We start from the raw sequence: 24,095 nt of genomic DNA, 5'->3' as shown, positions 1-24,095 counted from the left end.
TTGCTCAGACAACAAATATTAGAGATACACAAAACTCATCCAAAAACCATTTTGTCATCTTGTCTGAAAGTGCTAAAACTTGCGCTATTTTGCTCTGCTGCTAACCTTTCATAAGTGATATACCACAAGGCATATGATATCGGATGTTGGCCTAAAGCAGGTAAAATATTACAGCATTCTTCATGTGTTCATTCTTTTCCAATAAACTGACTGTAATAGCAATCTTCAAAAGAAGAATGTGAAACTCATGACGTACTTACCTTCTTTGTTGTGTGTAGACAAGATCTAAAACTTTAGAGTTGTTGAAAAACAAATTAAGGTTTAGTGATCATTTCATTGCTTCCCCTCCAGCCGTTAAAATTATTACAGGCCTAGACATGCTGAACACTACAGTGGCTGGTCAGCTGGACCAGCCTCTACTGATTATACTGACTGAGGGCTCGACTCAGTTGCCTACATAGAAGCAGCTAGCACCATCTGAATCTCCCAGGTATCCAAAATACCTACACAGTTGACAGATATGACACAAGGCTCTACAACCTGACTTACTATGCAGCAGCTAGAGGCTAAGTCACATACTCCATCTCGCACGTCTCACTGAACACATTCCTACGCATAGGCAACTGACTCGCACCTTAGCTCTCTACTGAGGCCTCTCAGCTGACAGGAGGTTAAATACTCAGCTCGCATATCCGGATCTAAACGTAGGGATCTAAATGTGACTCCTGCAGCTCAATTCAGTGGCTTAAAGTTTGGCAGCTAGTAGCATTTTAGCAACTCTGGAAAGCACTACTGAGGAGAAGGATCTGGGAGTCCTGGTGGATAGCAAACTTTCCATGAGCCAGCAATGTGCCCTTGTGGCCAAGAGGGCCAATGGGATCCTGGGCTCCATAGGGAAGAGTGTGGCCAGTAGGTCGAGGGAGGTCATTCTCCCCCTCTACTCTGCACTGGTGAGGCCACAACTGGAATACTCCTCCAGTTCTGGGCTCCCCAGTTCAAGAGAGACAGGGAACTACTGGAGAGAGTCCAGTGTAGGGCAACTAAGATGATTAAGGGATTGGAGCATCTCCCTTACGAGGAAAGGCTGAGAGAGCTGGGACTCTTTAGCCTGGAGAAAAGAAGGCTGAGGGGAAACCTTATCTATGTTTACAAGTACCTAAAGGGTGGGTTGAAGGAGGATGGAGCTGGACTCTTTTCAGTGGTTTCCAGTGACAGGACGAGGGACAACGGGCACAAGCTGGAACATGGGAAGTTCCATTCAAATACGAGGCGAAACTTCTTTCCGGTGAGGGTGGCAGAGCCCTGGAACAGGCTGCCCAGGGAGGGTGTGGAGTCCCCTTCTCTGGAGATCTTCAAGACCCGCCTGGATGCAGTCCTGAGTGATGTGCTCTTGGCAACCCTGCTTTGGCAGGGGAGTTGGACTAGATGATCTCTAGAGGTCCCTTCCAACTCTGAAAATTCCATGATTCCGTGATTCCATGACTCACACATATTCTGCCTTGTCTTCCCGCTGCCCCTTCAGAAAGGAGCCAGTCTCCTATACCTCTTGGGGTCTCGAGTACCAACACTTTATGCTGTACTAGAATCTTATGTACACGCAGTTGAAATCCATCCATGTTGGGAATTCCACAGGTCTGATGTAGCTTTGCTTGCTACTTTACCTAATATCACAGAACACACGGTATAAAGACAGAATAAAAAGACTATGAATTTGACAGGTTCCTGGTAAGACACTGTTTTATAAAAATTTGGAGATTTTGTGGGGGAAAAATCATGTTTAGGAAATTGCACATTCCCCTGCAGCAGAATCCATGTTGAAAGTCAGAACTAACAGCTAGCTTAAGCCAAAAAGTAACTGAAATATGAAGTATAAGCTAATGAGCTTGGAGAACTCCAAGGGACATGAAGTGCTGAATCTAACAAACCAATGCCTCCTTAGATACACATGGAGGAGGTCCTGAGCCAGATCACTGAATATGAAGCAGAAGATGAATTCCACAGACTACCCAGAAGTTTAAAAGACTAACAAAAGGCTATCCTTAAAAGCAATGTTTAGGGAGAAAATAAAACAAACAAACAACAAACCAATTAATGGCTTTGACATTGATAGTAAGACATCAGAGCAGAATAAATCATTACTACTGAAGTGGTAACATGAATGGGACATCTCACAGGGGACAGCCTTGCAGGACTTATGCTTGTTCTTTAAAGTGGACTTCTAAAATCTATTTTTTAAGCAGCAGGAAGTATGGAAATTAATTTTTATTATTTTTTTTTTCTTGCAGAAAGAAAGCAATGAACCTGCTCTGGCAGGGGGTTGCACTAGATGATCTCCAGAGGTCCCTTCCAACCCCTATCATGCTGTGATTCTGTGTAATTACTACACCAAGAGGAAAAAAGACAAAGAAATGAAAAGTTGATAAAAATTATTTCTATTTTCAGAAATGGTTAAAGATTATCAGGGACAGAAAAGATTTCAATTAACCACATTTGTTAAAATACATAAAAATATGAGAAAGCTATCCAAAAACACCCTTGTGGAACATATTAGTGGAAGTTTATAGAGCTTATATATGCTGCCATCATGCTGAGTCAAACCGAAGAGTAATCACTTGGCAACGATTCTCTCTGTGGCAATCTTGAAAGTTTGCCTTACCAAATAACCATGTAATTATAGCTCCACAACAAGAGGCTATTACTTGCTGAATAATAGTTGGTTTATCTAAATTGCTGTCACTCATTTCAGCCACAGCTTTATCCCTGGAGAAGAAAAACCTGTTAAGGAACAAAAAAACATATTTCAAGACTATGCCCAAAGCTTGTAGAAAAATCAAAGGAAAAAATACCCTAAATTTTCATTAATACATTATGTATAAGGAGCAAAAGTATAAATATTAGTCTTCTACCAGTATATAAGTAGTTTTGTAATTTTTTGAAATAAGAGTACTTGTGCCATGTTTTGTAAATAATCTAAGTTTTCAAAATGACAGTAAATCATTCAAATCCTTCTTACATGAATTACGTTTATCTTTTTTTTTTGTAAACCACATTATTTAATATGTATTACGTCTTGCTGCAACAAAGGCCTTAGGAGCATGTAAATAGTCTGTACAAAGAGAAATTCCCAGCCTGCAGCCCATAAACTGTAGCACAGCAGAATAATTCATCTAGCCCTCCTCTCGCTTCTGTCATTCCTGTGAGAACATCCAGAGAGGTCTCCTGGTTGATCCAACAGCTTATTAGTGGTGACTACATCCACCAGCAAGCTCCTGATGCAATAAACAGTGACTAAACTAGTTTTAATGCCACCATTAAGTATTAATGCCTGTGACAAATCCCGCTGCTTGGCTGCACAGGCAAAGTTACACCACCTTAGGAATGTACTCACAGTATCTAAAATTAAGGGGCTTATATATTCCCAGTATTTGAAATTAACCAGGACAGGAGAAAATAATAAAAATAGAAACACTTCAGTACATAAAATCCACAAATAACAAAACCACGGAATCACAGAATCTTCATGGTTGGAAAGGACCTCTGAGATCACCGAGTCCAACCATACACACACACAAAAGACCCCCACAATCTCGGGCACTAGAGCATGCCCTGAAGTGCCACGTCTACACGTTTCTTAAATACCTCCAGGGATGGCGACTCCACCACCTCCCTGGGCAGGCTGTTCCAGTGCCTGACCACCCTCTCAGTAAAGTAATTCTTCCTAATATCTAATCTAATCCTCCCCTGCCGCAACTTCAGACCATTTCCTCTGGTCCTCTCATTATTCCCTTGGGAGAAGAGGCCAACACCCACCTCTCTACACCCTCCTTTCAGGTAGATGTAGAGGGCAATGAGGTCCCCCCTCAGCCTCCTTTTCTCCAGGCTGAACACCCCCAGCTCCCTCAGCCGCTCCTCGTAAGACTTGTGCTCCAGGCCCCTCACCAGCTCTGTTGCCCTTCTCTGGACCCGCTCCAGCCCCTCAATGTCTTTTTTGTGGTCAGGGACCCAAAACTGGACCCAGCCCTCGAGGTGGGGCCTCACCAGTGCCCAGTACAGGGGGACGGTCACCTCCTGAGTCCTACTCACCACGCTGTTCCTGACACAGGCCAAGATGCTGTTGGCCCTCTTGGCCACCTGGGCACACTGCTGGCTCGTGTTCAGCCCACAGTCGACCAACACCCCCAGGTCCTTTTCTGCCGGGCAGCTCCAGCCACTCTGCCCCAAGCCTGTAGCGCTGCAGGGGGTTGGTGTGACCGAAATCAAGGCGTATCTTTCAAAATGTACATTGTGCCTAAGTGCAGTTGTAATTTTATTATTTTACATTGACCCAAGCTTTCTATTTGGTCTACAGGAATGCATTTTGCTATTTCTACTAAGTTTCAAAGGAAAGAAAAGAAAGATTAAGCTGCATCAAGCAAGATTCACCTCTCAGATGCTAACTACTGACTTCAGGGGGCCGGGGGGTTGTCTTTTTTAATATATTTTTTAAAGTTATTTATAACAAAACCACTTTCCAGAACAGCATATATCATCCATTTATATGCAGCAACCAGGCTGTCACCCCAGAGGCAAAGCACTGGCGCACGGACACCCCCCAGACAGTGCCCCCCTCCCCGGTGCTGGGCCCGGCCCCCGAGCCCCGCCGCGGCCGGTGAAGCTGTGCCCGAGCCGGGCCCGCGATCTGCGCTGCCCTGAGCCGGGAATGGCCCGGGGCGGGGGAAGAGGGAGCCTGCGGGCCGGCGGGCGCTGAACCGGCTGCTCCTCCACCTTGCCGGGGCCGGGCGGAGAGACTCTTCCCCGGGGCTCCTCCCGAGGAGGGCGCCCACCGTCTCCTGAGGTGAGGGAAGGAGGCGGCGCCCCTCTCCCCGCCTCCCGCAGTAACGGCCGCTGCCCCCCCGCTCCCCGGAGCCCCTTACGCCGAGGGACTCCTCTCACTTCCGCCCCCCCTTCGCGGGAGAGACCCCGCCGCGCTCCCCCCTCCGCCCCCAGCGCTCGGCTCCCGCCTGCCCGCGCCCTGCCGCCCAGGGGCCCGCCCGTTGGTGGAGCGCGGCCGGCAGCGGGCGCCGCGCTGCGGGAGGAGGAGCGAGTCCCCGCGCTGCGGGCCGGGGCCGGCGGAGGCGGGAAAGCCCGCGAGGCACCGGTGGCGGAAAGGGCCTGGAGCCCGGCGGGGTGGCTGAGCTTGGAGCCACCGGGGGAGGGGAGCTCAGCGGCCCTGCCGAACCTCCCCCGCAGGTCGGGCGGAGGGGAGAATGTGACCCCGCGGGAAGATGAAACCGAGCGCTGCGGAGACCGGCGACATAGGAGCGCGTCCCCGTAAGCGGCGGGTGGCTGGGGGTGGCCCGGGGAGGAGCTGCCGCGCTCCGGCTCGGGGTAGGGGGGTTGCCGGGCTTTCGGCGGGGTGGCTTCCAGCCGCGGCCCGGTGCCGGTGCCGCCTTCTCGGGAGCCCCCCCCCGTCAGCCTGGTGCCGGCTCTGGGCCTGTGCCGGCGGGTAAGCACGCCTTGGGGCTGGCTTTGTGCGCCGCCGGCACAACCCGTGCGTGGTTTGGGGAGTTAAACGTAAAAGTGTGTAACTGAAAAACAGGTGGTTGGCCGACTTGTCCTGTTTTACGAGGTACCTGTGGCAGCAGGGATGCCGAAATTGGAGCTGCTCCAGCCAGGCCCAGCTGGTACCAGGCACCAGGGGCCTGCGGTGAAGGCCGCACCTCTTCAGGCCCGGGGTATTAAAATGCAGTCGCTTTACGACAGAGACTCTGTACTGTTACTGCAGTGCTGCTAACTCACTCCCAACTTTGTGATTATACCTAAGAAGTTTAATGTGTATTTTCCAATATTGATTCCGGTATCTAGCATGTTATTTTTGAGCTGCCCTGCCCATCACGTGTGTGTGCAGGATGTAACACCATATTTGATCCCTCATCATCTACAGAATCTCACATGCACACCTGTTCATCGTACATCTTTTTTGTTTAGATTCTGGAACAGTTACACCCCCCTAAGCCTCCTCACTTTCCTATTTCTCTAATTCTTTTGGTCTCCTGGATTCTACAAAGGTGACTGCTGTTCCTGCTTCCCTTAGGTGTGTTCATAACCATCGCTTAGGTAATCTTGCGGCATGAGTGGTGGTTCTGCTCCCTCTGCCATCTAAGGCCGTTTCAGGGTCTTTCAGAGAACAGGTAACAGAGGGACTGGTTTACGTGCTGGCTTTTTGTCTCCAGAAGCAGCCTGCTCAGCCTCCTCTTTCAGCAGCCCCCATTGTCTGTTTTGAGCTTATCCAGAAGAGAAGCCACCAGGAGTAGGGTGTCAGTGACAAAGAAAAGGCAATGTAAAACTGATGATGTGATTCTTGGATGATTCTGGCTCTGTCATTGGTTGTAAATGGATTCCTGTGGAAGTATCTAGGAACAGAGGAGATATAATTACATTCATCTAATAATATTATTCTGGTTTCCAGGTACGTTTAGGTACAGGGACTTGATGAGTTGCAGGTCAATTCAGTGCGTTTAAGACCCCTCAAAATATTTCTCTTCCTTGTGTTAGTACAGCCTCCCCTAGAAATCACATCTTAGTATTGACAGCATCCTTTGGCAGCAAGCTGCGCAGGGTTGCCCTGTTGTATAGGGAATTAATTAGTTTTTAATTTTGTACTTGACTCCTAGCTTTGTTTGGTGCCCCATAGCTCTTCTACTGGAATAGGCTGTTTAACCATTCTCTCTTAAGTTCTTCTTGATTATGTATATCTGTATTCTTTTTCCCCTTAAATCATTTACCTTACAGATGACAAAGCCTTAATGTACAAAGTCGTTCTTCAGGCCTTTGATCATCCTTGTTACTCTATTGCAGGCCGTATTTAATATTGTCCTGGTTTGAGGTAAAACAGAACCAACTTTCTATTCAGTAATTGTACTCTTAACTAAGCATCTTCTAACTCTGAAATTAACAATATATTGTGCAGAAAACTATTCATTCTCAGAGTGACTGAGTCCTGCATTTATTCAGGGGCAAGATAAAGTTATCCGTTTTATTTTCTGTTTTTTAGCAATTTCTAATTTTTTTTCTTTTGTGATTGCTACTCGGTATTGAGCTGATGTTCTTGTAGAACTCTACCACGCTCCAAGATTTCCCTTGAGAAATGAGGCTCAGCCAGACTGTATTTTTTTTTTTAATTGCTTATTTAAATATCTAGTTTAACAGTTAGGCCTGTGTGGATAGCTCTGTCTTGAGCATCAGGAAAGTTCATCAGCACAGTTTAATTGCTGTACGTGGTTTCTTAGTTTTAGAGTAAAATTCACTGGGACAGAAAGAGAGGTCATAACTAGAATGGTTCTGAACTTTAAGCTTAGTTTTCCTGCATTAAGATGCAGGGGTGGTGCTCAAAATTCAGATAAATAGTAGGATCTAGGTCTTGTATTTTTTGGTGTCTCAGTTATCTTTGACAGTTTTTTGTTCTAGTTAGTCTATATGAATCCTTTTTGTTTCAGGTGAATAAGAAAGAGAGACAGATTCTGTTCTTAAATGGTGTTCTTGTGATTGTCAGTGACAGGGCAAGTAGTGTATGTACTGTTGTACAGAGATAGCAAATACTTGCCAGACTGGGTGGGAAAACTGATGGCATTGTTTAGCAACTGAAATAAAAAGTCCATTTTAGGATATGATTTTAAAAATAAACTTTTAAGGGCTATATGTGGTATTATTATTAATGTCTTGGTTTTGACATGTGTGTTTGACACACAGCTGTTTTAAAACAAGTCCAGTGTTGCATGAAAGCTTGTCTTGTCCATTTCTGTGATTTAGGAATTTTCCTTTTTTGAAGATAAACACATTTCATAAAACACAGTCCTATTTAAATTCCTTTTTCTTTTTGCAGCAGATGGAATGCAAGTAAAACCAGAAAAGATAAGATCTTCTCTGAAGAATGTAAAAAAAGATATAGGAAAACCAGAGAAACTTAAATATAAGCCACTTACTGGGAAGGTGTTTTACCTCGATATTCCATCAAATGTGATCTCTGAAAAAATAGGGAAGGACCTCAAAGAGCTGGGAGGGGTAAGCTAATGAGCAGAGACCTTTATGAAGCTAGAAGAAAATCTGCTCATGTAGAATGCCTTTTCTGTGTTCTTTGTGACTGCATTTTAATGTTATTTGTATTTTATATGTGACGGGATTTTATTTTTTTATGTTTGTCTTAATGTTTAATACAAACAATTAGCTTATCAACAAACTGTGCTTTTTTGCTAGAAGCTGCTTTGCTAATTGTAAAAAAAGTCTTTTATTATAAACGTTGGTTTTCAGTTGATTATTCATTTGCTTAAAATTTTATCCAAATTTAATAAGTTTCATTGTTAGAGGTGATTTTTTTTTTTCTGCTGCTTCTGACTATATTGACAGATTCACATGTTACAACTAAAGTTGTTCAGCTGAACCTGAAAGAGATTAGGGGAAGTGTTTTGTATATGCTTCCTGAAAGTCAGTAGGTTCAGTAAGTACTTTCTGCACAGAGTATGTTAATGAGTATTTTTAAATACTCTTATTTAAATCGTAAATTTTAAAAGCATCTTCATACCTTTTTTTTTTCCTAGTTCTCTCTTCTCTGTGGAAGAAACACTTTGATACAAGCAAGTAGAGGGTATCATAGTAACAGAGAAGCAATGCAATTGCTTAATCGACTTTAAAGTTGAATATTTTGAATTAGTGTAGGGGAATCTTGGTGGTTAAAGTATTAAACACCCTTTAACCACAGAAGCATAAGGGATCTGCTTAAATTGTTAGCTATTTTAAGTGTTGCTTTGGCAAAACTTCTGTGAGCTCAGAGAAGTACTGAGCATTTTTGTGAAACTGATGCTTGTAAATCAAGATGCTGTCTGAAATTATCATAGAGGCAAGGAATAATAACAACATAGTTTCAAGTTAAATGCATCTCTTTACATTTAGCATTAAACGAGTGTATGCTGTCTCTTGTCCTTTCTCTCTAAAACAGAATTTTAGGAATTCATATTTGAAAGGTCAGGTTGCAAATCAAAGACTGAAAAGGAAGTTTTTCTGTTTTGGTTTGAGGAGTGCATCTAAATCTGAGGTGCCCTGCACCCTCGTGCTCAAGTACTACATGTGTTTCCTTGTTCCTTGTGTGGAGTGCACTCAAAAGTGCCTCTCCCTGTTTGTGCCATTTCTGTAAAAGGTACAGAGCAGAATCGGAAGGCACAGTTTCAGGCTTGCTGCCTGTGCCATTTGTGCTTCCCATACTGAGTAGTGGAGGAAAGGAAAGCTTTTTAAGCTACATAAACTGGCAAGAAGTAACAAGGCAAATAGAGCTGATAATCACACAATGGTTGGTAACAGAAGGAGCAAAATGGAAGAGAATAAGTATAGGATAACTACATATTTTGTCTTTCTGAGTATGAAAATACTATGAATCTACTGAAGTCTTCTACATTTATGAGAAGAGTTATGAATACTGTAGATGTGAAACATGGTAACTATCCTAAAATTTTAATTTTTCTGCTGGCTCTAAACTCAGCAAATGTATATCTTCTTGCAAAGTGTACACATGCCTTTTGGTTTATCTGAACACTTGTATTGAATTTTTGTTACATAAAATATCTAAACCGTGATTTTCCTTGAATTATTCCGTTATTTCTCAATGCAGTGTTTGAATTCTTCCATTTGGAAAGTATTGCAGCTAGATAGATGAAAGAACGATAATAATCAAAACAAAGCAAAGCTCTTATGATAGAGATTACAAAATTAAGAAATTGAAATTAGAATTTGTGACTGGTAAGAGGCTATTAAAGCTCAATTGTGGTTGTTATCCCGATCTTTAGAAAATATCTTCTTGTTAATTCAATGTATTTGACTTAATTATTTTAGAAGTTTTGTCACTTTTCTTTAAAGTATTTAATGTAAAATTGAGTACTAATTTATTGTCCTGAAATAATTACTTGCTTTATGTCTTTATCTTTAGAGAGTGGAGAGCTTTCTTAGTAAAGATATCAGCTATCTGGTATCTAATAAAAAGGAAGCAAAATTTGCACCAACTCTTGGTCAGATTTCTCCTGTTCCGAGCCCAGAATCTGCACGTAATGGAGGAAATAGTTCACCTCATCCTAGCAACCGAAAAGATCGACGTGATTCAAGTTCATTTAAAATAGTAGATACAGTAAGTTTCTTAGTAACGATACTGCAAATCAGGTACAACCTATGGGATATGCTCTTACAGTTTTTCTCCTATTTTGTTTCCGAAAGATCACAACAGTTTGTTGTATGAATAAGGTTTTGGGGCTTTTTATTTTATTTTTTTTAACAGGTCAATCATACTTTTAAACTAGTTCAGGCTAACTTGTTAAACTTAACTAACTCAAACTAATTAAGCAAAGTTTCAAAAACTAATTAATAAAAGGAACCTTTCCTGCAAAGAAGCAGACTACACTAAAATCTGTTTTAATACAGTATGCCTGACTTATAATTAACCATTGACATTGTTATGTTTGACAGCTGGATCAGTATGGATAGGCTTACGCTGGCGTCCAGTGGCTCCTGTTGCATTAGCAGCACAGCCTATTAATATCTGGCTGCTGTGATGTTGTTAATGCAGATATCTACAGAAGTACTCTTTGATAGCAGTTCAAGGAAATAATTAACTTAATATTCATAAAGTTATGGTTTTTTTCTGAGCTCTTTTTAAGAGGATAACATTAATTACGGCAGTTAGTATCTGAATTTGTGCAGGTTTACGTGAAGTTTGTAACGTGTGCAAGTCTTGCCTCCTTTCAAAATACAGCGTGAAATGATTAGCTGTACTATGTACATGGTACTTACTTAGAAACGTGACTGTGGGCCAGTCTGTGGACTGGTCTTTGCATTGCATAGGTGTGATCGCCTCATCTGGGAAATAACCTGGATAGGTAAAGGCATGCTCATTATGAACAAGCAGCATACAGTACAAAAGGAGATGCACCGGTGATATAAAAGGGGGGGATAAGACAGAGGCTATGGTGGTCTTCCTGACTGTTAGCTTAATTTGGCACAAGTCCAGCTGATGAAATCTCATTTTTTGGCATGTGCCACTGGCTAATTATTCCCACCATCTTTTTTGTTCCAGCACTGACATTGCTTCAGCCATGCAGTGACCTGCTTTGGCTGAAAATAACTACTTGTTGGTTGGTTTTTTTCTTTTTTTTTTTTTTTTTTTTTTTGGGGGGGGGGGGTGTTGGGTGGTTTGTTTTGTTTTGTTTTGTTTTCCCCCAGATTGTATTAACCCGAACCTTGTGGGGAAGATGTGAATTAATGAAAAAGAGAACTACAATAAAAAAAAGACTGTCATAGCTAAAATAGGTATTTGTTAGCAATGGTGTAAATTGTTTTACCTTTTGTTTTTTTGAAATGAGCTCTAACTTGCTACAAATGTGTTTCTGTTTTAATATAGGTACGTATGAGCAGAGGAAAATCCTTAGTTGAAAAAGCAATCAAAGAGCAGGTGAGTCAAGTAATCGAGGAGTTTGTGCTTGAGAAACTTTCCTTTTCTCGAAAACAAGTAGTAGTAAGAGTGGTCTTAGAGGTGTCAGAGAGAATTCCGTCACGGAATGCTCAGACAGAAGTCAAGGGACTATCCTAAATAAAACTGTCAGGTCACGCTTTCTGCCTGAAGAATTGAAAGTCTGTGGAGTCTTAGCTAGAATTTGAGAGGTGCTTATGAATTAAAGTAAATGTATAAATTCACTGTCTTCAAATCTTAGTTACTACAAAATGCGACAATAGAGAACAGTTTTGACTTTATCAAAGGTTAAATACAGTCTTTTGATGGTGAAGTGCTGTGACATGGAGATGGAAAAATCAGTTGAGGAGAATGATAGTCTTTTGGCAAGGAGCAAAGCATCTGCGATTTGATCTCAGCTTTCATATTACATGTTGTAATATATTTTAAATTATTTTACATAATCTACCATATATTGCTTAAAATTGTTAATATAATTAATTGTTTGCAGGACTTAATCCCCTCTGGTAGTATACTATCCAATGCTTTGAGTTGGGGAGTGAAGGTACTTCATATTGATGGTAAGTATTTTTGTTTGATGAAGCCTAACTTGCACTTATTACATTCACTTATTCTTTTGATGAATTCAAAATATTAAAAATAACAAATTACTTCAAACATACAAAAATAAACTCAGCTAGCTGAGTATAGTTCTCCTTCTTTTTGCCAGATGTTAAGAATTACATTGAACAAAAGAAAAAGGAGCTCTACCTAACCAAAAGAGCAGGCAGTTCTTTTAAAGATGTGGTAAGTGGTTCTTTGCCATTTGTGCAAATGCTTCGTTAACTGTGAAAATGTTTCATTAACTGAGAAAACATGGGTGTACTAAATACTACCTACTGTGAAGCTTACAGATTTTATTTTTATAAAGTCTTGCTCGCGTTCAGTTTTTCACAGACAAGTGTGTTTTATGAATTGATTTAAAAAACATCTTTGAAAAATAGAAAGTATTAGCTATACATTTCAGCATTATTAAAAAATAAATTCCATAGTAGCATTGATTAAATAATGTGTAGCTCTTTGCTCTTGCAAAGGATATCTGAGAATCAGAACTGAACTGTCTGAAATTTCCATTCTGCCTGCCTCAAAAATAATAAATAATTAAAAAAAAATCGTAATGCTTAAGTTGCCTTGTACAATTTTTCCTATGACACGGTGATTAGAAACCCTTTCCTTTTGATGGACTATTTTGAAGAATCACAGTTATGTTTCCTGAAGAAGCTGTCTCTAGGGACTAGTGTCAGTTGCTCAATTCTGCATCTTTTCTTTCCTTGTCTGTTAAAGAACTAGCATAATGCATCTTTCAGCTATTTTGCTATAATGTGCAGTTGGCATGTGAAAATCTCAATTTCTCCATATTTTAGTGTATGATATAGCAAGACACTGAAACTGTTTTAGCTGCTTGTGCGCTCCTTCTGCAGTTGCTCTGTAACGTAGATTAAACGCATGAAGTTGTACAATTATCTAGTCTAGGCAAAGGGCTGGTATAAGTAAATGGAAACGTACCATCTAGTGGATGTGATGTTGGTTTTGAATGCAATATTGGCTAATTATTGAGGCCACATGAAATGCTCTGCTAAGTCATCAGTGCTCGTGGATAGCAAGATGGGGTGTTTTTGCAAGTAGTGTAAAATATGAGTTTGTACCTTTACCAGAATGAATTATAGCTAGCAGTTGATGCTTGGATGTAGACTCTACTCTTTTCTGAAGAAAAAATACTCCTTCTAATCAAATTAGAAGAATTGTTTTAATTGGAGGATGTTGCTATCTGCACATTTTGGCAATTTTTTACAGCTTGTACTTAATTAGCATTTATATGATGCTGTAAAAACATTGTCCGTATTTAAGAATAAGCTTTCAACCATGGCAAGGTATTTTGGGGGAGAAGAGAGAGTAAGTGAATAAATTTACCTGTGTGGAGTTTTTGTTTGGTTTTGGCTTTAGGAAAAATAAGTTGAAATATCTCAAGGAGAACACTTTTTTTTTTTTTTTCAGTGTAGAAATAAATATTTCTTTGTGAAACGTCACCATATTTCTGAAGTACTAATGAGCTTAGTTTCCTGCAAAATTTATCATAACTGTGTATGAAGTCATGAGTAACACAGGGAGACCCTCATAACTTAAAATTAGCTGTAGCTAAATATTTAGTAAAATGCAGAATAATATTCACGTGGATTTTATATCTTCTCTCTTTTTTTCAATAGGGAAAACAGGTTACTGCTCTGAAGTCAAGAAGTAAGTATTTCAGTATTTGTAGAGTGTTTTTTGTTTTGCCTTGTGTTCTGAGCTCTTAAAAACGTACTACAGTTCTCATCTGGTCGTGTGCTGCTGTTATTCTAATTTTTATGTAAAGAAACTTCATGTGAATCAAGAATGTGTCAAAACACATATATGAGGATTCTAAAGTAATGTCTGCTTATTTATTCAGCCACTGGAGTAGCTTTCTGAATTAAGAAAAATATTTCTTAATTTCCTTTTCTCCCCCTTGAGCAGGTAGACTGAAAAATCCATTTGTCAAGGTGGAAGATAGAAGTCGGTAAGTGTTCTCTTCATGCGTTCAATAATGTGGTTCTCAAACTGTGTGATTGAGAAACATTTTGTATGCCTTGAGGAAGTGGCATTCAGATTTCAATTTCCTTCACCTTCCTGACTTCAGACGCCAGGCATGCTGTCCTCTTATAATACAATACACATTTTTTGTCTCTCATGCTCTGGGTTGGTATCTGTGATTAGCCACCGAACGAGATTGAGCAGGTAGTAGTATAGTAAGGAATATTTGTAATAAGTAATGGAAGTGGAAAGTTAATATGTAGGTCCAGTTTGTATTGGGTTCTTTGGGTTACTTTCTGCCATATGAATGAAAAGGAAACCTGGAAGCTTTGAACTTTGACATCCTATAGCCCAAAAGGCCAGTAAAACTTCATATACTAAATTCCAGTCCTGCAGTCCCAACTCAATGATGTGAATCTCCTGCAGAGACTGTTTAGATGTAAGGAAAGGGAAGTTGTTACAGTTAAAATCATCCCTTGTAGTTATGATTGAACAGGAAATTAAAACCTTTCTTTTTAAGAGGAGAAAAAACAAAACTATTAATCTGATTTCAATATCCACACTAGCATGAAATCTGATATTTTCAGCCTTTAAAATTTTCACTTCTTTCTAGTCCTGTAACTGCTCAGACTTGGGTGTGTAAGGAAATATCAGTTTGTCAGAAGTTGAGACAACAAGAAATTATTAAAAAGTGCAGTTCTGCACAGCATGTTTTGCACCGTTATATTCTTAACTAACTTCTGCTTTATGATGATGTTTATAAGCTCGAAATTCTTTGACCTGATTTCTTTGACACTTTCCTCAGTTAAAAAAAGAGACCTAAACCTGGCCTAACATTGTGAGTTGGTGTAATAGGTGTGAGGGACATGAGGATAGTGGGGAGAATTGGACACAGTTGTAAGTACAAGAAATTCATATCTAAGTATGTGTGAATTTGACTTCTGAATGTAGCTGTGTACCAAACCCTGAAACTCTTTTAAATGTTTATGTAACATAAACAATGTTTTTTAATGTTTAAATGTTTATGCAACATAAGTAACAGTTCAGAAGTCGGACAAGATGCTTAGCTGTCCCTGGTATGTTTTGCAGATGTGCTCTTTTTCTTCTGCCTGGGTAGCTCATAATAGTAATGTGGGGAAAAAAATGAGACTGAACTCTGGCATCAGCATTTCAGTCCAATGATTCAGTATGTGAACTTTGGAATGCCCTATTTCACTGTTTGTGACAAGCTGTGGGATAACACATCAGGGTTAGAGGGACGGGGTGCTAGTAAGGGCCTTCAGCCTGTTGCCCTGAGGCATGCTGTGGACACTGCATTGCAGTCAAAGTCTTACAGAAACAAGTCTTTCCTCAGGGCCTCTTGAGGTAGTCAGAGTCCACAGGGAAACACCTGTGAAACACCTCAAGGAGTGTTCCTCTAAGAAGGTGACACAGCCAACAGCCCAGCTGAAGTGCCTCTACACAAACGCATGCAGTGTGGGCAACAAACAGAAGGAGCTGGAAGCTACTGTGCTGCTGGAAAGCTATGACGTAGTGGCCATTACTGAAACCTGGTGGGATGAATCCTATGACTGGAGTGTGGCTGTTGATGGATACAAGCTGTTCAGAAGGGACAGGCAAGGAAGGAGGAGCGAAGGCGTTGCCTTCTATGTCAAGGAATGGATAGAGTTGGAAGAGATGTTCCTAAAGAATAGCCAAGAGGAAGTCAAAAGCTTATGGGTACGAATTAGAGACCGAGGCAACAAGGGGAACCTTGTGGTTGGTGTGTACTACAGGCTGCCTGATCAAGGGGAGCCTACTGATGAAGCCTTCTCACTCCAGCTACAGGAGGCAACATGCTCAAAGGCTCTCATCCTGCTGGGGGATTTCAGCCACCCCGACATCTGCTGGAAAAGTAACATGGTGAGCCGTAGGCAATCCAGGAAGTTCCTGGAGTTCCTCGACGATAACTTCCTAAGATAGGAAATAGACAGCCCTACCCGAGGGGATGCAATACTGGACCTGATAGTCACCAGTGCAAGTGAGCTCATCAGGGATGTCAAGATCAGAGGCAGCCTGGGCTGCAGTGATCATGCCCTGGTGGAATTCACAGTCCTAAGGGATATGTGACAGACAAGTCAGGACCCTGAATTTTAGGAAAGCAAACTTCCAGCTCTTCAAGGAGTTAGTCAAAAAGACCCCCTGGGGAACGGTCCTCAGGGACAAGGGGAAAGAACAGAGCTGGCAGATCTTTAAGGACACTTTCCACAGAGCACAAGAGCTCTCGATCCCCAGGTGTCAGAAATCAAGAAAGAAAGGGAAGAGACCAGCATGGCTGAGTCACGACCTGCTGGTCAAACTACAAGTCAAGAAGGAACTGCACAAGCTTTTCAAGCAGGATCAGGTATCCTGGGAAGAGTATAGGGAGGCTGCCTGGTTACGTAGGGACAAGGTCAGGAAGGCCAAGGCGTGGCTGGAGCTGAACAGGTCCTGAGGGAACTGGCAGATGAAGTTGCCAAGCCACTCTGCCATGACTTTTCAAATACAATGTAGTCTGATGAAATTCCCACTGACTGGAAAAGGGGAAGCATAACCCCCGTTTTCAAAAAGGGAAAAAAGGAAGACCCGGGGAACTACAGGCCGGTCAGTCTCAGCTCTGTGCCTGGCAAGATCATGGAGCAGATTCTCCTGGAATCTCTGCTAAGGCACATGGAAAATAAGGAGGTGATTGGTGACAGCCAACATGGCTTCACCAAGGGCAAGTCATGCCTGACAAATTTGGTGGCCTTTTACAATATTGCCACAGCATTGGTAGACAAGGGCAGAGCACCAGGCGTCATCTACCTGGACTTACTGCAAAGCGTTTGATACTTTCCCACATGACATCCTGGTCTCTAAATAGGAGAGACACGGATGTGATGGATGGACCACTCGGTGGATCAGGAACTGGCTGGATGGCCGCACTCAAAGGGTAGTGGTCAATGGCTCAGTGTCCAAGTGGAAGCCAGTGACGAGTGGCGTTCCTTGGGGGTCAGTACTGGGACCAGCGCTGTTCAACATCTTTGTCAGCGACATGGACAGTGGGATTGAGTGCACCCTCAGCAAGTTTGTCGACGACATCAAGCTGTGTGGCGCAGTTGATGGGCTGGAGGGAAGGGATGCCATCCAGAGGGACCTGGACAGGCTTGAGAGGTGTGCCTATGTGAACCTCATGAAGTTCAACCAGGCCAGGTGCAAGGTCCTGCACCTGGGTCACAGCAATCCCAAGCACAAATACAGGTTGGGCAGAGAATGGCTGGAGAGTAGCCCTGAGGAGAAGGACTTGGGAGTATTGGTGGATGAGAAGCTCAACATGAGCCGGCAATGTGCACTGGCAGCCCAGAAAGCCAACTGCATCCTGGGCTGCATCAAAAGAAGTGTGGCCAGCAGGGCAAGGGAGGTGATTCTACCCCTCTGCTCTGATCTGGTGAGACCCCACCTGGAGTACTGTGTCCAGCTTTGGAGTCCTCAACACAGGAAGGACATGGACCTGTTGGACCGGGTCCAGCAGAGGGCCACGAAGATGATCAGAGGAATAGAGCACCTCCCCTATGAAGACAGACTGAGGGAGTTGGGGTTGTTCAGCCTGGAGAAGAGAAGGCTCCGGGGACACCTTATAGCAGCCTTCCAGTACCTGAAGGGGGCTAAAGGAGAGATGAGGAGGGACTCTTTATCAAGGAGTATAGTGATAGGACCAGGGGTAATGGTTTTAAACTGAAAGAGGGAAGATTTAGATTAGATACTAGAAAGAAATTCTTTCCTGTGAGGGTGGTGAGACACTGGAACAGGTTGCCCAGGGAAGTTGTGGATGCCCCATCCCTGGAGGTGTTCAAGGCCAGGCTGGATGGGGCTTTGAGCAACCTGGTCTGGTGGGAGGTGTCCCTGCCCAGGGCAGGAGGGTTGGAACTCAATGATCTTTAAGGTCCCTTCCAACCCCAACCATTCTATGAACTATCTTTCTGGAAAACGAAAAGGTCAGGGTTTATATTTTGAATGGTGATGTGATTAAAATTTTTCAAAAAGGAAGAAAATGGTAACATGGGAAAAAAATGTAATGCATTGGATGTTAGGAACTGCTATTTCTATTTCTCGGGAACACAGGTGCACCATAATCCAAATTCTTTTTTTTATTGGTTACCCAACTCTCAACAATAAATAGGCATGAAGGTCATACTCCAGGGAATGTGTAAAACTGCTGTGGAAACTCAAGGCAAATCTATCTTGAGAAAGTACCAAGTTTATATAAAGGAAGGAATGAATGAAGGAAGGAATTTATCTGGTTAGCATTCTGTCCACGTTATATGAAAAAGAGAAACACTTTTCAAGATGTTTGACCTGATTGGAGTTTGTGCTATAAACTCCTTTTTCCACTTCTCATGGTTTTAATGCAGTTGTTTTGTCTAATACAGCCACTACCGACCGTTTTATCTGCAGCTACCCAGTTTTCCAGTCCTGAACTACTGTGTTCCAAAACCATATAGTCCATTTGAGGTGGATAAGAAGCATCCTTCTAGTCAAAAGCAAACTCAGTCTAAGCAAAGGTTTGTTGAAAACTTAACTTTTTGAGGTGTGGATAGAAGAGAGGGTGGTTCTCTGAAGTAATTCTAAAGTAACTGCTTTCTAAAAGAAGTGATCCGTTTCTAATTTTGTGTGATATTTAATACTAATATTCATGTCTCAGCTGATGTATTTGCTGCACTGTAACTGTCGGTGTCTGTCAATCTTTCTGTACCCTCTTTCTCCTATCTTTAGTCCTTTTTTTGGACATACAGCTGCATACATGAAAAAATGTGGCCTCCTTCTGTCACTTCCTTTCTGCCACTGGTTTCTTCTTTGTCCTCATCTTGGATACCATCCAGTAAGTATTTTATAGGAAGTGGATTTCTTCAGACTTCTTTTGATATTTGTCAGTAGAATGCTTAAGTAGGCAGTTAAAAGTTTTTAAAGGTTATATTCAGTCACAGTGAAAAAATCATTGTTGATAAAGAGAGCACGTTGTTGATAAAGTCTAATTTATAGAAATTAGACTCTGCAAATACTGCTTCAACTCCCCAGAGAAGAAAAGTGGATGCCATCTGCCCCGTAGAATTGCAGTTGGTCTTGCAGCACGTGTTTATATGATCGGTTTTGGCATTTAGGCTCTATTGGAGCATTCCAGGTGTAGATAGGACTTTTAGTAAATCAATTTTATGATTTGAAACTACCTAGGAGTCTTAATAACCTGGTTTTTTGATGAATCAAACTGTTGTTTTGAATTTCTTCTACCCAGTGTATCTGGAGTATTAATGATTCTTTCATTGACTTCTAAAATTGATAAAAAGTATTTAGGTGAAAGGTAGCTTTGCTATATGTGGAACTTTCAGTATCTAGTAACTTTTGCTGCTTTTCAGTCTTCAGGGTGTAAGACTAATTTAGGTTTGATACTTGTTTTCTTCATAAAATAGCTTCTTCACTGTTGGAGGTCTTCAGCTGAGGTTGCCATGATGAATTTTATTTTTTATTTTTTTAATTGCAATGAATGTAGCAGTAAGAAAAAGCAAAGGAACTATAATACAGCAGTAACTCTTGCAAACAATAAGACAATTTCTAATGCTGCCTCTTTAGAGGGGCCTAGAAATGCCCATTCTTTTTAAAGCATTATAAAAAAAGAGGGGGGGGGAGGCAATATACTTTTCATGTGTATGTATTAAGGAATATTATATATTAAAAATTTCGGGAGTTATGTTTGAATGAATATTCCTATTTAATGTTTCAGACTGGCACATGCCAAAGAGATACTTAGGTAGGAGATTATTTCATACTCAGCAGGTGAATGTGAGGAATGTCAGTTTCGGGAAAGAGAAAGGGGAGCATTTGCTTGTTCTGTCTTTATTTGGGAAAAAAACTTGTTGAAACTAAGTTGTCAGCTCTACTTGCTTCTGCATCAGGTAAGACCAGCAGACATTATTCAATCTTCAGATGGTAAATGCTGTTGCTAATATCCCACTTTACTGGTTTATTGTGATTTTTACAGTTCTGAAGAGGGGAAATGAAAAGGCTAGTATAAAAGTAGGTAGGTGGAGCCTCTCCTGTGGAACCCAGCAAACGCTGGGGCAGCTGTTTCCAATTTGGACTTGTGTACACCTATTATACTGAGCAATACATTGCTATGCTTTGTAAGTTAGAGATTTTTTCAGGACAGGTTTATTGCTGTGAAGTCCCAAGTACACATCTATGGAGAGACTCGGTAAAGTCTGTCAGAATGATTTTTGGCTAGACAGGGAGATGGCACTATTTACTCTGAAATAAATGGGAAGTAGAGATTGACGGTTTTGCTTTATCGCTAGCGTATCGTCCTTAGGTGGTTTAGTAGTGAGTTGCAGCAAACTAGCTCTCCCCAGATGAGGACTCTGAAGGTCGTGGAGGCAGCTATTGAAAGCCTCTTCTTATTTTAATCTCCAGGAAGAACTTGAGGTTCATTTTCTCGCATTTCCACTTAGCCTGTACCTAGAAAAACAGGACAAAATGGCATTTGGTCAGCATATTCAAAAGATACATATAACCAACAAATACAACTGTTCTTCACTTTTACCAAAGAATTAGAGTTCATCTGTTAGACCAAGTGGTTTTGCTGCCTGTTTTCTTAGCATCAGAAATACTGACAGTCAATGAGATGTTAGAAGATTTTTTTCTTGTTTTCTAGTTTTGATTTTATCAAATCTTTTACAGCTCTGTACAAAGATTTCAGTATATTCTTTCATTTTGTTTAGTGATTTTTGCGTTGTTTATTTTGAGTCAGTGATAGTAGTACATCTGTACTAGCCTGGATGCTTTATGCTTACATGTGGTTCCATTGGGTCTGCCTGTCTTGTTGCAGTAAATCTTTTTTTTTTAATTAATGCATATTTTTTTCTCTTTGTTTTTCCTTAGCATTGACTAACATTATGTGAATAGTTTGAGAGGAAATAGGTGGGGGAATAAGAACAAACATATTGTGAGAGGCAAGTATAGAGCTCAGCTCCATATTGGAGACTCATTAATACAACTTTTCTGTTAACAGAAACAAAATAAATAGTGACAAGGACTGCGGAACTCCTGTTCAGCTCCTGCAGAAGGAAAAAAAAAAGAGAGGATATTGTGAATGTTGTGGGAAGAAATATGAAGATCTGCAAACAGTATGTGAAATGTCAAGTATATGCTTTGATGCAGTCATATCTCTTAAGTGTGGTATCAACAATGGTTTCTACTTGCTACTTTAATGTATTTTTTGTCTTAAAAGATTTCTGAATATATCTCCTAAAAAGCAGCAAGTGGGTATTTTTTTTCCCTTGTAGGTTTTAATTCTTGATTGCTGCCTCTATGGTAGCTGAAGACACTAACAGCTCATGTCTCAGAGACATTGGCAATAAATTAATGATACGGAGCAGTAAGTAAATATCATACTGTTGGCTTGTATATTCATGGCTGTAGCATTAAATGTTTCATGCTTTTTCTTTAATTCCAGCATCTTGAAAGTGAACAGCACCGAAATTTTGCACAAAGCACACAGTATCAAGTTGTTGATGATATAATTTCAAAGTTTGTTTATGAGTTTGTTGAATACAAAGATGATGCAAAAAAAATAAAAAGGTAAGTTACTTTTTTACCTAAATTTGAAAGTCTCTGAGCTAAGACCTTGAACAGAAAGATACTTAGTTTTGAAATTCTGGATCTGGTACGGAATAAATTCATTTTTTCAGCCTGAAATAAATCACTGAAATTTGCAATGAAGTTTTACCTGGCAAATCAGTTCTATGAAACATAAATTAGGAAAAAATAAATACATAGAAGTGTAGATGGCATCACAGGAAAATGAGACTGAAAGGAATTGCCAAAAGTTGTGCTACCTGTCCTTCAGCTTCAGAAAAGCAGTATCTACTCTACTAAAAAGTTGCTGACAGAAGGACAGCACTGTCTGGGCATTTTGCTCTAAAAACTTTCTGATGTTCTTAGTAGCCCAAGAACAGCGAATTAACCTCCTTGGTTAATCTGATCTCCTTACTAGTGGAAAAACTTTTCCTAGTCTAATCTAGATCTTCCTATCTGTACTCTAAGCCTCTTTGCTTCTGTCCTGCCTGTGCTGGACAAAGAAAGCAGATTTTCCTTTCTTCTTCATCGCTCAAAAGCTTAAATGGGAGAGAAGGACTTATTTCACATCTTGGACTGAAGGCATCAGTGTCTTCATTACTTGGAATAGTAATTCAATTCGTTTTTTAGGAAATGAGTCAGGAGATAAGGAATAACTTTCTAATTTCTTTTTAAAAAAAGGATTGAATAAATAAAGATATTCTTAGTGAAATAAAAGGAAATGCAAATAGAGTCAAACAACTCATATCCTAATGAAGGCAAGCCTTTATTCCTGTTGTCAAGAAAAGCATATATAATTATGCTACTTTTGTGTGTATATATCATAGAATATTTGTAAGTATTTATAGTCATTATGTTACACTCATTGCCTTCTTTTGTTCTTAATACCACTGTTAATTGAGATTTACTGAAATACTAGACTGCTTCATGTATTTTTAAAAAAAAATTATGAGCTATAGGAATCAATAAGAAAACATCAAATTTAAATAAGGCATTCTTGTTCCTGTAGAAATAGTGTGTTGCTACCCTAAATAGCCTTCCTTTAAATGTAAAAAAAAAAAACATTCTTTGTCAGTTCAGTTGCTTTTCTAGAATCAGTTACATATGGAGTTACGTTACCCATATTTCTTTCAAGTGCTTGTTAATAATTTTAAACAATTTCATTCTAGGACAAAATGTAGTACAGGATATTTTTCTCCTATGATTGGAAAGATAACTAGACCAGGTGAGCTGAAAGAACGACTGAAAAAGCAACGCGTTTCACTGAAAAGTTATTTGTGGAAGGATCCGGCAATGCGGGCACTCAGGCTGGATCGGCAGCCTGCAGAAGTACAACCAAATTGTGTGCCAATACCTGCCCCTGTTGCTGGATCTGCCTGTTCAGTTCTTTATTGTCACCTGTCACAACCTTCAGAACTAAGAAGTAAGTTCAGAAATAATGATGAAAATATTAAAACTGATTGCTTCTGTGCTGCGAACTTAAAAGAGACTGCTGTATCGTCAAATTTCATACAACCACCCCCTCAGAAAGGTGACAAGGCATGCGCCGAGAACTCGTCTCAAGCTTATGAGCCATTCAGTAAAGAAATACTGGAAGCAGAAGTAAATAAAAAGAATATACAGTGTTTTCAGGAAGGCATGCATACATATTCTCATACACAAGTTACAGATTTTGGTGAAAAAGACAAAAACCTATCACAGCCAAAACGAAAATTAAATAATGCAGTGGTTTTACCAGCGAAGAGTTTGAAAAAAACAGATGCCAATCCTACGTTTGTCAAGAAACATCGTGATTTAGGTGATAAGCATCAGCAGATGCAGCACAGTGTCATTCTGGAGGCTGAGGTGTCTGATACTGCTGTAAACAAAGAACTTAATGAATTGGCTGCCAGCGCTGCCCAGAGTTCACCATCGGGAAAGCTGCGGAGGAAAGTGAAGCTTTACTTGGGAAAAAATAAAAGAGAAGCCCAGAAACAGAATATGGAGTTATGCGTAAAGTCTACAGATGGACTGTCTGTGCCTGAAGAGAAGAGAAGTTCTTGTAGCTCACCAGCTCAGGCCCTACTGGAATTATTTCAGTCAAGTGAAATAAACTCAGAATTTGGAGGTTTTTCAGGTTATACTGAGACCAAAGGTTCAACGAGCATAAAAGATATATGGGAAGGGCCGAATACAAATATTATGTGGTCATTATTTTCCTCTTCATCCTCATCCCCATTTGTTGGATTTTAATGCTGCTTTATTTAATGTAATGATTTTCAAATAAACTTGAAAATTTAAGATTTTATTCATGGAAACTTTAATTGCTGTATTCTGTGTACAGATGGTTTTCAAGTTTTTAATGCAAAAACTTCTGTGTATGTAAATATGAAAAATCAGACTAAGGTGGTGTTTTGGTTTT

The 24,095-nt window shown here is 40.7% G+C and overlaps 1 protein-coding gene across 1 annotated transcript; it reads left to right on the top strand.

Moving 5' to 3' along the window:
• The first annotated feature begins 5,111 nt into the window (after nt 1–5,111).
• DBF4 (DBF4-CDC7 kinase regulatory subunit) lies at nt 5,112–23,989 on the top strand. The gene is made up of 12 exons (XM_074157313.1): nt 5,112–5,310; nt 7,862–8,040; nt 9,953–10,147; nt 11,414–11,464; nt 11,973–12,042; nt 12,192–12,268; nt 13,726–13,756; nt 14,015–14,057; nt 18,499–18,630; nt 21,129–21,243; nt 21,573–21,697; nt 22,864–23,989. The coding sequence occupies exons 1-12, from the start codon at nt 5,265–5,267 to the stop codon at nt 23,924–23,926; spliced, it is 2,127 nt and encodes a 708-aa protein (XP_074013414.1). The 5' UTR covers nt 5,112–5,264; the 3' UTR covers nt 23,927–23,989.
• The last annotated feature ends 106 nt before the right edge of the window (nt 23,990–24,095 follow it).

This window comes from Numenius arquata, chromosome 12 (assembly GCF_964106895.1).
Source record: "Numenius arquata chromosome 12, bNumArq3.hap1.1, whole genome shotgun sequence".
Lineage (NCBI taxonomy): Eukaryota > Metazoa > Chordata > Aves > Charadriiformes > Scolopacidae > Numenius > Numenius arquata.
This window is presented reverse-complemented; position numbering and strand designations above follow the sequence as displayed.

What these genes read in the sequence shown, in the direction of transcription:
- DBF4 (XM_074157313.1), top strand. Translation starts at nt 5,265, where the DNA reads ATGAAACCGAGCGCTGCGGAGACCGGCGACATAGGAGCGCGTCCCC. An exon ending in CAAACTCAGTCTAAGCAAAG is followed by an intron (nt 18,631 to 21,128) that starts GTTTGTTGAAAA and finishes TTCTGTTAACAG; the next exon opens with AAACAAAATAAATAGTGACA. An exon ending in GATGCAAAAAAAATAAAAAG is followed by an intron (nt 21,698 to 22,863) that starts GTAAGTTACTTT and finishes ATTTCATTCTAG; the next exon opens with GACAAAATGTAGTACAGGAT.